General features: G+C 47.2%; 1 protein-coding gene across 5 annotated transcripts; it reads right to left on the reverse strand.

The window, feature by feature from the left end:
- Positions 1-1,948: 1,948 nt before the first annotated feature.
- Positions 1,949-13,071, reverse strand: SPINDOC (spindlin interactor and repressor of chromatin binding). 5 transcript variants are annotated; one of them, XM_089483737.1, is made up of 8 exons: positions 12,894-13,071; positions 9,223-9,420; positions 8,186-8,464; positions 6,858-6,959; positions 6,231-6,335; positions 5,075-5,194; positions 4,431-4,484; positions 1,949-3,290 (listed from the first exon to the last, which is right to left on the reverse strand). In XM_089483737.1, the coding sequence occupies exons 2-8, from the start codon at positions 9,377-9,379 to the stop codon at positions 2,869-2,871; spliced, it is 1,239 nt and encodes a 412-aa protein (XP_089339863.1). In that variant the 5' UTR covers positions 9,380-9,420; positions 12,894-13,071; the 3' UTR covers positions 1,949-2,868. The 5 variants fall into 5 exon arrangements, with proteins under 5 accessions (XP_089339863.1, XP_089339862.1, XP_089339861.1 ...); XM_089483736.1 differs by lacking the exon at positions 12,894-13,071 and adding an exon at positions 12,523-12,833; XM_089483735.1 differs by lacking the exon at positions 12,894-13,071 and adding an exon at positions 11,771-12,407.
- Between the last annotated feature and the right edge of the window lie 845 nt (positions 13,072-13,916).

A 13,916-nucleotide genomic window follows, 5' to 3' on the forward strand; every position in this document is an offset into this window, starting at 1 on the left:
TTCACCGTACTTGAACCAATATGAGGGTTGGTATTTTCAGTAAAATCACAGCAGCACCACAATGGCATGAAATAGCCTTTTCACTAATTATTGATGTAAGTAACAGTAGAAGAAACCTGGAGGCAGACAGGAGAATGTCATGGGCTCCATCAGGTGGGTAGATCTGGAACAGCCCCATCCCCAAGCTAAAATGTTATACTTTCTTCGATTTCTGCATACATCCCGGCATGCTCAGACACCCGAGGGCAAAGGGTGCTCTCTAGCGGCAGCCAGTGAGAATTCTACTGCAGCCTTTACTGTTTTGCCCAATGGTTGCAACTCCTGGCATTCCCCTTTCTGGCACAGATGGGCAAGATAGAAATCTGTCAGTGATAAATAAGGACACAATGACATGGCTGCAGAACTAGACACTCAAGTCTCCAAATTCAAAGGTACTCATCCTGTGGCATCATGAGAGTGGGACTTCGAGGTACTGTCCAGAGCCCCTTTCAGCAGAACGAGCTGTTACTCAAATGCAGCAGGTCTACTGTAAACCACATTTTTAAGGAAGTAAAATAATACATGTTGCTATCTCATGAGTACTTGTCATTAAGATCAGAATATATCGTAATTTAGCTTCAGCACAATGGGTAACTTTCAGACAGGTACTAGAAGTTCACCCAACATGGTGAATGCTGGGAAACCAGATGTTGGACTAGATCTCCTAATACCACTGGCTATGCTACTCAGACCTGGTAGGAGTTGTAGTCCAATAAGTGGAAGTCTGTACTTGGACCATTGCCCCACAGCAAGCGCTCCTGCCCATCAATTTATCATTTATCATTTCCCTCCACCTCCCAAACCAAGGAAGGAGTAGTGGTCTTCTCCAGAACACACCAAGACTGAAGACGAGTTGTCACTTCCTCCTGCTAGTATAAGCCACCGTTTTCTACCTGAGTTCTAGTTGGTGGACCACACAAGTCTAGTGAAAGACAAAACTAAATCTGGCAGCCATGCATCAGGTGTTTGTTGTTGTGTGCCTTCAAGTCATTTCCAACTTATGGCAAACCTATCATGGGGTTTTCTCTGGGGTGTGTCCAGAGAAGGGCCACCAAAACGGTGAAGGGTCTGGAACCCATGCCCTATGAGGAGAGACTTAGGGAGCTAGCTAGCCTAGAGAAGGTTAAGAGGTGATATGCTAGCCTTGTTTAAATATTTGAAAGGGTGTCATGATCAAGATGGAGCAAGCTTTTTTTCTGATGCTCCAGAGACTAAGACTCAGACCAATGGATGAAAACTACAGCACCCTCATTAGGAGAACGTCCTGACACTAAGAGCTGTTCGACAGTGGAACACACTCCCGCAGAGAGTGGTAGAGTCCCCTTCTTGGATTTCTTTAAACAGAGGCTGGATGGCCATCTGTCGGGGTGCTTTGATTGTGAGTTCCTGCATGGCAGGGGTTTGGACTGGATGGCACTTGTGATCTCTTCCAACTCTATGATTTGTTCAGAGAGGAGTTGCCATTGCCCTTTTCTGAGGCTGAGAGCATGTGACTTTTCCAAGGTCACCCAGTGGCCTGAGCTGGGAATTGAACCCAGGTCTCCAATATTAGTCCAACACTCAAACCACTCTTGGTTAAAAGGACTGGGTAGCAAGCAACACAATTCTTCCCTGCTGGAGAGCTGCTGACAGTTGGTCATGTCTGATTAGACATCAGATGTAGGAAATGTTTCCTGTTAAGATCCACTGTCACGTCAGTTGAAAATTGGTGCTGTTGAAAGCAGGCCATTTGCAAAGCATAAGAGTTTTGAAATGAGGCTGAGGCCCATCTGTGGGTCCTAGACCATCCGTTCCCTTATTCTGGGCCAAGTGGACAAACGTCTGATCCATTCTAAGGTAGTGCTGCTTTTGAAAGAGAAAGAATAGTGCTGTAAGCACAGACTTTAAAAAAACCCTCAGAAAGTAGGGGTATATCATAAAAAATAATTTATTGTCTCTTCATATAATGAATTGCCATGTGAATGTCCTACCTAATGACAGCTCCACTCTCTCCCTCTCTGGGTGAGTGTCTGGGAAAACCACAGCCAGGCATAAATGCTCAGCACCCGACCATGGGTACAAGTAGAGTGTGCTCCTTGTTCTAGTATCAGGAGAGGAGGAAAGGATGTATACTCTTACCAACCAGAAGCATCTTGTTTTTTGTTTTGTTTTCACTGTTCTGGGAATGTTGAAACTGATTCATTACAACAAACAATCCAACAGGCTGATCCAGAGCAGTGCTTCTGCCCCCTTCCCAGGATCTCTGGGGACAATGGAGAAGCAAAGCTTTGTGAATAAGGGAAAGGAGCTGGCGGCAGCTTGAAGGTTCTGCCCTGAGTCTTATTTTAAACAAAAAAGTATCCATATAAAGGAGGAGGAGAGGCAGCAGTAACTTCTCTTGCTGGTTTTACTGTGCCTGCTCCCACTTTCACTCCTGTCTGCCTCTCTCCACTTGCAGTGAATAGCAGGAGCTGGCATGAAAAGAAGGGGTGAGAAGATGGAAGAAGGAGAAGCCTTGGCTACTTTCACTCTTTAGAAGCAAAATCAACAACAGAATGTATCATCCTGTGGGGCAGAGAATTCACTTTGGCACTGACTGCCATAATCACCCACCCCACAACTACGGTATCCATGGAATGATTAACTTTCCCTCATTTCTCACAGTGCAGCTTTCCCCAAACTGGTGCCCCCTCCCAATAGGCTGGACTAGAACCTCTCAACACCCCTAGCCAGCATAGCTATGCCCAGCTGGGGGACTGTAGGAGCTCTAGTCCAACCAAAGTGGAGAGCACTAGGTCAGGAGGAGGCTGATCCAAGAGTACTGTGGTGTGACGGAGACCAGCCAGCCCTTCACTTCTTCGGGGCTGGAGGGGAAGACTGGTTCCGGCTCTCCCAGACTTCACGGATGGTGCGGCGGACCTCACGGGGCAGGTTGAGGGTCTCGGCATGGCACTGGAGGATATGCCGCTTGACAGTGGCCAGGCACACGCGCCTCAGTGGGTACTCACAAACCATGCACACCAGGTGACCGGCGGCAGCATCAAAGTCCATGAGGAAGCGGGCTCGCCAGATGGGGTTGAAGCCCTTGGCCAGGAGGGCGGCATCCTCCTTGCCCGCTGAGGCTTCTCGCTGGCCGGCTCTGGTACCACAGTCTTTGGCATTGCTACCAGCAGAGCTGGTCAGAGGGCGAGAGGTGGCACCTTGGCTTGAGCAGAGGTGGTGGGGAGAATCGGTGGAGTGAAGCCTCAGCAGAGACACAGAACAGTTTCGATCTGGAGATGACGTGCAGAAGAGAGAACAGGAAAGTTGGTGGATAATAAAACTGCTAGGATATCGGCTCTGCACCCTTGGTATCCAGATAATTTTTTTTTGGCTGCATTCCCCAAAACATCTGGCCACAGACAGTGGGAGTTGCAGTCACTGATATCTCAGGTCTCAAGGTTATGAATGACTGCCTTAAGAAAGAAACCCAGGTCAGACTATCTGCTATTCACTTTTCCACAGTAGCAGTCTCTAGGTCCCTTAGAAGTATTACAGTTAAATGGTGGTGGAAAGACCCCTGCCTTGTCACTGTTGCTACTGTGTGCCTTCTGGCAACCTTAAGGGAAACATATATTATTAAATATTTTCATTGTGGTGGTGATGGGCCTTTAAGTCATTCCTGACTTATGGCACCCCTAAAGTGAATTTATCTTGGCAAGATTTGTTCAGAGGTTTGCCATTGCCTTCCCCTGAGGCTGAGGAAATGTGACTTGCCCAAGGTCACCCAGTGGGTTTCATGGCCAAGATGGGAATCTGTTCATTTTAATCCACAATTCCTGGCTCACATGGAATGACTGGCTAGGAATCAGACAAAGTGAGAGTGAGTGCTGGTTTATTTCTTTCCTCACAGTATAGGCAGGGAAGGGAGGAAACCAAGAAAACTGCACTTTCCTTTGGCTCTTTTCTCTTTTCTCATACCAGCAAACCATGCTTTATCATTATATACAAACACTCCCACTTTCTATATAAATATCTTCTTAAAAGGAGGACTAGAAATTCTGTGTTTTTTATACAAAATGCAGCCACAGATTCTCATTATGCGTTTGTGTCAATGTTTAAATATTGCTTTGACTAGCATATGCACAGAATACAAACCTTCACTGTAGTATGAAAAGCCCCTTGTCCCAGGACTCCTTAACCCAACAGACAAATGAAATTACTATTGGAATGGGGAGGAAAATAGAAGCCAGTGGCATGATCTTGCTGTGGAATGAAACACAGCTCTCTCATGGGTACTGAAAGATGTCTCTATGATACTAACAACTGCCTACCAGCTATCAACTACCTTGTTAAGAAGATATAAACCTCTTTCTAACATAGACTGTGAGAGAGAGAGAGAGAGAGAGAGAGAATTTGTAATGTAGACTTACCCACTGTTCTCTTCTTCCTTGTATCTGTCTTAACTCCAGAGTCTTGAGGTGGTTCTGTAATTTAAAACCAACAAACAAAACCATTTTTGGGTCATCGCTGAACAAAATGCATTGACAAAATGTTCCAATTCCTTGCCTTCAATCCAAGCTCCAAGCTCTTAATGAATCTCCTACCTTTGGGGGAATGGCAGCTTCCAGAAAACTCCTGAAAGGCAATACCTAAAGACTGATTTTTTTTTGGATACATGCAACTACTGTATATTTGGGCATGTGGCTTTGCAGCTGAGTGTGTAGTGACAGGCATTTGCAACCACTGACAAGATGACAACAGGTTATACAAAAAGATGCGAGGTGTGGGCTACAGCAGAATTACATCCCATTCTGAGGGCTAAACATATTGGTGTGGGTAGGAACAGATGAGACTGGCTGTTCAATTCCAAACACCGATGAACAACTAGTGCTATGATTCGTCAACAGTGGCCAGGCCTGATGGTCATAAGATCCCCAGTTCTGGTTGAGACAAAGTTCTGTATCTTGAAGTGTTGTACATGGCTTTGAAAACTTAATGGTAAAGATGCAAAATCTTAAAAATCAACACACCATCACGCCTTCCACCATTACCACTTCTCCAGATCACTACACACCTGGCTGAGTCCGGCAATACAGTTTTAAGGTGAATCCAGCCGGGAAGGTGCCATCAGTGAAGATCCGGATTTCAGCAGGTGCCGAACCTGGGACACCACACTCTGAGAGCCACTCCTTCCCTGCAATGCAAAATAATCATAAGAAACTAAGCATAAAGATGCTGAATCCCCAAATCCAGAAGTCACAAACTGTAAGATACCTCAATAGTCATCTACTCCAACTCCCAATGCAAGAAAACTATAGCATCCCTTGACTACTCATGTAATAATCTAGAATTCAGTACCAACCCAAATAACAAGTGTCAATGGGAAAAAACTCTGCAACAGCAAAATTGATGTTGGCAGGGGTAGGGAGGGGGACTTTCCTGAACCTCAGTCAGATTTTGCCCTTATATTTTCTCGGTTTCATCCAGAGCCTTAAGGATTCGAGAGCTGCCCAGTGGACATGAGACAAACACATTAACAGCATGAAAAACAAGACACCAAGCGAAGCTACATTCTGTGATCTTTGGGTTATGTAGATCAAACCAATCTGCATACCTCCTCCTTTTGCACAACCCAGTCTGCAAGACTTCTTCTGCCTGTTATGTGGAAGGAGCAAACCAGTTACGGAAGGGTCTCCTGATGACTGAAAACACCCTTATGTGATAGCAGCCCTTATGCAACAGTTTATGCTTGAAGTGCCATCATACTCTCACTGTATGTCTTCAAGTCTCTCTTGGCAATTGCAAGTGCTAGAAACTTGATTTGAAAGGGTGCAAGGCAGACAGGTAATATACACTTAGGGTATTTTATTATACATTACACACTGGTAATTCACTTTTCTTCCAACAAGTTCAAGGCATCATATGAGTCCCCTTTTCATCCACCTATCCTCATATCAGCCTCCAGAGCCTGAGATTGTATGTAATTCACCCATGGTTACTTGAGAGTTTCATGGTTCGGAGAGGACCTGAACCAGGATGACTCAAGTCTAAATTCAGTAGCTTTCAGCTGCTTTCACGGAACCACAGCATTCACACATGCAAACAAACAGTGACTGCCTGGATTGCAAGGCTGGGTGGGAAGGAGGGAAAAGAAGGATGATGCTCCCATGGATTGAGAAACACTATCAAGAATCGGCCCTGAGCACATGTGCCATGTAGCTTGGCACTACCTGCCACCTTGCTGGATTGTTTGCTCCTCACGTCTTTGGCACTGTCTGAGTTGTGCCGCCTCGGCCGACCTTGTGCTCGTCGCTCAGGGTCTAAGTGTAACAACTCTGCCAAAGAAAAAGAAGACCACAGGATCAGGAGCCCATGGGTTAGACTAGTGGCCATCAGCTGGGAGTTTTGTCTCTCAAACTAAAATGTTTTTTATGTGAAGGTTAAAAGAGAAAGAAAAGTGACAACAGCAGAGTGGTGAGATGTGGACAAGAACAGGGGAGAGACTCTTGGATAGCTTTGAAAACTGTGAAGAATGAGATTCATCAGGTGGTGGCTTCTCTCAACCCTACTGGACAAACTATATGTATAGAGAGAGTCCTTCTACACTCCCAGAAGCCCTAGCCAGCAAAGCCCATAGTGAGGGAGCTGTGGCCAACAACTGTGGGAGCTGTAGGCCAAATCATCTGGAGGCCAAGGTGTAGATCTCCTGTTGTTCTTCTCAGCATTAGGTCTGAGAAAGACAAAGGCAGGCCACCATACATAGATAAAACAGTAGTAACGGGTTCAGCGCTGTCAACTGGGATTAAGAGACAGTTCTAGGGGTGAGACTGATAGCCGAAGTGGCTACCACCACTCACCACAGCGTGCTTTCAGGTGCCCACGTTTCCGACCCGATGGCTGCTCCTCTGAATCGAGGAGAACTTCAATTTCAGCTTGCTGCTTGCTCCCACCGAAACTGCCTGGCGTAGGAAGTTTTAGAAATGGAATCAAAACCTGCACCTGTGTTTATTCTATGATCACACCACATAAGAGGCAAGTTTCTAGCCCTTATGGATGGAATTTCACATCCAAAGCATGTGCAGAATTGTGGAAGCTGGAGCTGAGAGAGTTTGCAGTCGTCAGCGACAATCCTCCAGAGCCTTCCAACAGTTTGCTTCCCCAATAACTATCAGACTTGCAGACTTTTTCTATGAACATATACACGTGGCTGTATAGTTCAGCCTATGTTAGTATATTCAACGCATTCATTTTAAACTTTAGTTTTCAGTTTGTTCTGTGCCTCTAGGACAAAGACAGGCACACCTCGAACTTTGAGGGTCTATTTGAGCCCTTGAACCAGGTATGAAATAGGGGCAGGAAAGGTCATAACTAAATGGTGGCTCAAAGGGCAGTGTGAATATACTCCATGTAACACACTGGGAAGACTCACATAGACAGGCTGCAACAATTCAGAACTCAAACCTCTAAAGGCTAGCCTAAAAGATAAGCAATTCCTATTTATATGATAGAAGTGATTTAACACTGAGGCTGATGTCTAAGTCACAATCTGGTGCCCTCCAGATGTTTGGGCAACAGTGCAGGATGATGGGGGCTGCAGTCCCATCTGGTCATCAGTTTGTAGATGGCTAAATTAACACAATGTCAACCATAGCAAAATTTACCAATCAATTATTAATAACAGATGAGATTGGTCATTAGATCCTCATCCACTTTCGGTATGGCTCTGCTCCAGAGCCCTTGTCTGAACACAGCCCTGAACACATCAAGCTTCTTTATGTCACAATGAAACTTTCCCATCACACAAAAGACGCTTAAGCAGACATATGATGAAGAAGAGGAAAGCATAACCAATGGAAGATGTGGTGTTTCTATACAGAGGACATTTTAAGCCAGTCATCCCAACCTGTCACTTTCTGTATGTATTGCACTATATTACCCATCGCCCCCTCAAGCCAGTACAGCCAGACTGGCTTCAAGCATTCCCTTGGCAGATATTTTCCTAAAGACGCTCCTTTGGAAGCCATCTGCAAACACCACTGGAGTGTGTGCAATTTTAAAAATGGGGCTTGGAAAACAAACATTTTTTGAACGACAGCTCAAAGCATCCCCCAGCCAGTATGGGTAAAGGGCAGAAATGTAGTCCAAAAAAAGTAACTTTGCCAAGCCCAGGGAAAGGGGACTTTACCTTCCAGCGAGGGTTGGGGCTCTACCGTTGGCAGGACAGCTCCCTCACTCCAGGCCTCCAAGATGTTGTGCTTCTCTTCTAGGTTGAAGTCGAGTGAGTGGGCGTGCTGTTGTAGGATGTGCTTGCGGGCCGCTGCAGGGCCTGATGAGCTCAGGACACTACCACACACCATACAAACTGGCCGGCCATGGCTTTCGGCTATCAGGTACTCCTGTCTCCAGGAGCTTCCCGCTTCTTCCTGGCCACTCCCTGGCACCACACTTGGAACCAGCTGCTCCCCTGCAGTAATAAGGGCACCGTGTCTGCTTGTGCTGAGGGTGGATATCTAGGTTCCCCATTGATGCTCTTCAGTATTTAACCCAGGGTAGGTAAACTGCAGCACTGCTATATTTGTGGCCCATGACCTCTCCAAATTCCCCCTTTTCTGTCCAAAAAGAGGGATATGAGCTATTTCTTCTTAAGAGTGCCAAGAGTGTCAACTCACCTTTTAAAGAGTCCTCCAGCATTCAAAAATTACTCATTTTCCAAAATTAGGAGCAGACTTCTGCCCACATTTAATTTCGGGGGCAATTTTGATCGTCTGCTATCGAACTGATCATGCTCTTTCCAAAGCTTCCAAAAACACTGTGGCCAATGATGTGGTGGCATGAAAGCTCACAGTGTAAAAGTGAATCATTTTTTTGGTTTAAAAGGATGAAGCCGTGTCAACCCCGCAAGGCTTCCCTGCTCCCTTTGAAATTAGCCACAATCCCCACATTATTCCTGGGAGGGAAGGCAGGCTTCTCAAAAACAGCATTTCAGTGAAGTAACTTTATTGTAATGCAGAGTATTTAGGATTGGCTTGAATGAGCAGTTAAGACCCATCATACTTCTAAAAGACCTGCTCCTGGCAGATTCAAAATCTAGAACTTGTTTGTTAATATCAAGAAAGATGGCTGGATTTTTGGGAGGTTCAGCCCAGGCATGTGGCTATGGGATCCATTATGATGAGTGTCTCAATTTGCTATTACACCATTATTTGGAGACATGCACCCTACCTTTGCCCGTGGCGTTTGAACTGGCTCCATCACGTTTGACCCGGGTACAGTCAGGCACCACAGCACCTGCGTCCGCTTTCTCCTTCTCCTTGTAACGTAAAACAGAGGACGAGACCTCTATGTAGTCCAAGAGGGGAGTTTCTGCCTTCAGTGCCATGAGCAATTGGGAAATGGCAGTGTGGACACAAGGAAGCCCAGCTGTGGAAGAAGTGAAATAATTTTGAAAAGGAGCCAGGCAATGCAAGTGTTGGACTGCAACATACGAGGTTCAGGTTTTCACCGAGACATGGTCACCTGGGGCCAGTTTTTTCTACCGGGGTTTTGTTGCGGAGGAGAGGAACCAAGTCTTCATCTCATTGGGAAATAGCAGAAAGTCAGTGTAACTAAAGGGAGGAAATACTCTATCATAGAATCAAAGAGTTGGGAGTGACCACACGTCCAACCCTCCACTACCCTTTATTGCCCTTCCCATTACTTTTAGGAATGTCAGAAGCTGCTTGTAAGAGGCCACATTATTTGTCCATGTAGTTCAGCATTTTCTACCCTAAACAACCATACTCTCCATATGACTCTTAGAGATCCTTGTTTTCCACCCTGCCATCCTCAGGGACACATGCCATGCAAGTGACTGCCTTTGTGTAGCTACTCCCAAGGGCTTCCCCTTCCAAGGAAGGTTAGGCTGGAGCCCTCAGCCTTTTATTGGCAGGCAAGGATATTTTCGTCTCCGGAAAGACTTTTAACAGTGAACCTTTAACAGGAACCAACTTTAAAAAGGTGGGCAGATGCACTTTTTAAATAGCCACACTTTAGAATCCTTTTTTATTTGTTTTAGAATTTGGTTATATGTGTTTAATATTGTAATTTTTGCATTTTGATTTGCATCTGCTTTTTAAAAATCTTTTTGCCTGCTCCATTCAACCCCTGTTTTTGGAAGGCCACCAGATATAAATCAAATAAATACAAATACAGCACCAATAGTGAAGGCCTTTTCTCTATTGCCAGTGGTGAAGGCCCTTTCCTATCACCTGCTGCCTAGCAATCTTTTCACAACAGAGGCTGCCCACTGAAACTGGGAACAGGATGAAAGGGGAGTAGGAGCTGGAGGAGGCATTGCAGCAGGAAGACATTCCAGCAAACAAAGAAGAGCCCTGAAGCTTCCAGAAGGAAATTGCTCAAGAGAGAAAAGGGACTACTAACCCGGAAGCTCCCTTTGTCTGCTTCACCACAAGCACACCAGGCTCTAAAGAGACACACAAACCCTGCTTACTTGATCAATCTGCATTTTTAATCATCCATTTGATATCAAATTAAGCCTGGAAATGGATGCGGACTTTTCTTTCAACCCAGAGGGACACGCGGACCTTCAAAGGAGGGCTGCAGTTTGAAGTATCGCCTTGCCATTTAGTAACAGCCCAAGCCCAACTTGTCCATGTTGGCTGGACATGATAATGCCATAGTTCAGCAAACAGAGCTGCGGCTTGTAGATAACCAGAAAAGAAAGAATACCAAAGGAGGAGAGGGAAGGAGAAAAACTAGGGAAGGTTAAGGCTAGCCCATCCTCTCTTTTGACTGAGCCTGAATTCAAATAAAGCCACAAGAAAGTGTTCTCACTTGTTTTATTTTTCCCTAACTCTTTGCTTTTTTGCTCAGGAGGCTTTTATACAAACGAAGAAGCATCCATGATCAAGCTTTAACACCAACCTTCGTGAGGACTAGAAACACACTTTGTTTGCAGTGAGATCTTGTAGCAGCTTCGAGACGAACTCAAAGGAAGAAGTTGGCAGCATGACCTTTCGTAGATTAAAGCCTACTTCCCCAAATACATCTGAGGAAGCAGACTTAAGCCTAGGAAAGCTCATGCTGCCAACTTCTTTCTTCCAGTTAGGCCTGAAAGGTGCTACAAAAGCTCTCTCTACAACCACAGACTAACATGTCCTTGAATTGTTTCAAGGCACATGGCTTTGGCTCTTTCCCTGGAAGGCATTAGGTGGCAAAGCTAACTCTTTCCAAGCTGCGACAAGGGTCCCAACTGCATGAGAGAGGAAGGGCTTTGGATACTGGGATGTCTCCAACTAGCAAAGAGCACAATGGAAAGCTTTCGCTTGTAGTGCTGGGCTCTTGTGTGCCTTCAAGTCCTTCCCACTCTATGGCCACCTGAAGACCTTGGGTGTTTTTCTTGGCACAAGTTTCTTCAGAGGGGGTTTGCCATGGCCTTCCCCTGAGGCTGAGAGAGCACAACTTGCCCAAGTGGCTGCCTTCAAGCCCTTTCCGACTCTATGGTCAACCTCACACGAATGTTTGCTTGGCGCAAGTCTCTTCACAGGGGAGTTTGCCCTGGCCTTCCCCTGAGGCTGAGAGAGTGCCACCAAGCCCTTTCCAAGCAGTGAACAACCTAAAAGGCAAACCTATCATGGATGTTTTCTTGGCACAAGCGTCTTCATATGGGGTTTTGTGGGGGTTTTGGGCTCTGTGGCCATGTTCCCTCTCTCTCTCTCTCTCTCTCTCTCTCTATATATATATATATATATATATACACACACATACACACCCCTCTCTTCCATGCCAGCCTTCTCTGAAGATGCCACAGATGCTGGTGAAACGTCAGGAAGAAACTCTTCTAGAACATGGCCACAGAGCCTGAAAAACCCACATAAGACTACGGATGCCGGCCATGAAAGCCTCCAACTTCACATTTCTCAGAAGGGTTTCTTTTGGCCACAGCCTTCGCTGAGGCTGAGAGAGTGTCCCCCCAAGTCCTTCCCAACCTATGAACCCCCAAAGGCACCCCTTTCATGGGCTTTCCTGCCACTGCCTCCCCCTGAGGCTGAGAGTGTGCCTCCAAGTCCTTCCCAACCTATGAACCCCCAAAGGCACCCCTTTCGTGGCCTTCTCCTGCCACTGCCTCCCCCTGAGGCTGAGAGAGTGTGCCTCCAGCTCCTTCCCAACCAAAGGACCCCTCTCATGGGACCAAGAAGGGCTTTGGTTTTTGGCCATGGCCTGCCTCCCTCCCTTGCTTCCCCTGAGGCTGAGAGAGCGCGCCTCGCCCAAGGTGACCCTTCTTCCCCGGCCGAGTCAGGATTCGAACCCAGCCCCCGAGGCTCGAAGCCCGGCGCCAGGCTGGCTGCTCCCTCCCCAGCCTAAGGGCGGGCTACTTGGGGGGCAGCCCTCCGAGGACGGGGCCCGGAGCCCGGAGCCCGGCTTCAGGGGCCCCCAGGCCTCCCCAAGGGCCCCCCTGCCTCCCGGCCCTTGGGGCGAGGCTGCGGGGCGCAAAGCCAGCCCCCGAAGGCCGCCATTTCCTACCTCAGGAGGCCTCTTGCTCGCCTCAGCCGCCGGACGGAGGAGCCCACTCCGCCCACCATAGACCTCCCCTCCTCCCAGGGAGGCAGAGCGGCCCTCCGCAGGGAGGCCTCTCCTCCCCTCGCCCTCTCTATGGTCCCATTGTCCGGAGCTTCCCCTCTAGTCTTCGACGGAATCGCCACCACTTCCGGCGAGAAAGCCGCCATTGGAGTGGCTGAACGACGCTCTAGCCCCCTCCTCTATGGTGCCTCAGCGGCCCAACGGGCGCCATTCATTTACTACCGACGCTCTAGCCCCTTCCTCTATGATGCCTCAGAGGCCCAACGGGCGCCATTCATTGACTAGCGACGCTTTAGCCCCTTTCTCTATAGTACCTCAGAGGCCTAATGGGCGCCATTAATTGACTAGCGACGCTCTAGCCCCTTCCTCTACGGTGCCTCAGAGGCCTAGATCCGGGCGCCATTAATTGTCTGGAGACGCTCTAGCCCTTTCCTCTATGGTGCCTCAGAGCCTCAACGGCCGAGCTCCCAATGAGGTTCAACGGGCGCCATTAATTCACTAGCGACGCTCTAGCTCTCCCCTCTATGGCGGCAGCGCAGCCTCAACGGGCGCCATTCACTGGCGACGCTCTAGCCCCCTCCTCTATGGTAGCAGAGGCTCAAGTCGACCATTTCTCTCAGAAGAATGTTTCCTCTTCCTTCTCCGTCATTCTCGGGTTTCTCTTCAGCCAGCCAATCAGAGCCTCGGACGCCCTCTCTTTTCCCGCCTCCTCTCATGGATGAGGCCAATAAGCGCCGGGGAAAGGGTTAGTGAGAGAGTGAAGAGAGACGCCCAAAGGTTGCCAACTAGTGGTGGAAAGTGGGGATTGCACCCTCTTCAAGAAAAAAGGGCCCTATAGTCAGTCCTCCAAGAGGATTATGTTATATTTTATCATTTTATTATTACATTTATATCTTGCTTTGCATTCAGTGCAGTCAAAGCTACTCAGAATGAGTGCTACTAGTCCCTGGCAAGCCAAAAACACTAAACTTGCATCGATTTCACTTCTGACCCACCCAGGGCTAAACCAAGCCTTTTTGCTTCTTGAAGCAAAGGACAAGACAAAAAGATGCCCCATATAGTTGCCGACCAGGCTGAGAATTGACTCTTTCTTTCCTTTCGTAAAAATACTTTTAATTGACTTTCTTATAATAAAAGCCATACATTACAACTCGCACATTAAAGGACAAAACCCACAAAAATACACTAAACAAGAAACATAAACTTACACACATAGAAACTACAACAACAAACGTATAAAAGCGGCTTCCCGAAACCCATCAACTTCGTTTAAAGCTTACAAAAGAGAAAAAACACATCTATTATTACCCCTTTGCTTGGGATAAATTGTAGGACGC

The sequence above is a fragment of the Sceloporus occidentalis genome, unplaced genomic scaffold (genome assembly GCF_023333645.1).
Source record: "Sceloporus occidentalis isolate IW3139 unplaced genomic scaffold, rSceOcc1.0.p SCAF_20, whole genome shotgun sequence".
Classification (NCBI taxonomy): domain Eukaryota; kingdom Metazoa; phylum Chordata; class Lepidosauria; order Squamata; family Phrynosomatidae; genus Sceloporus; species Sceloporus occidentalis.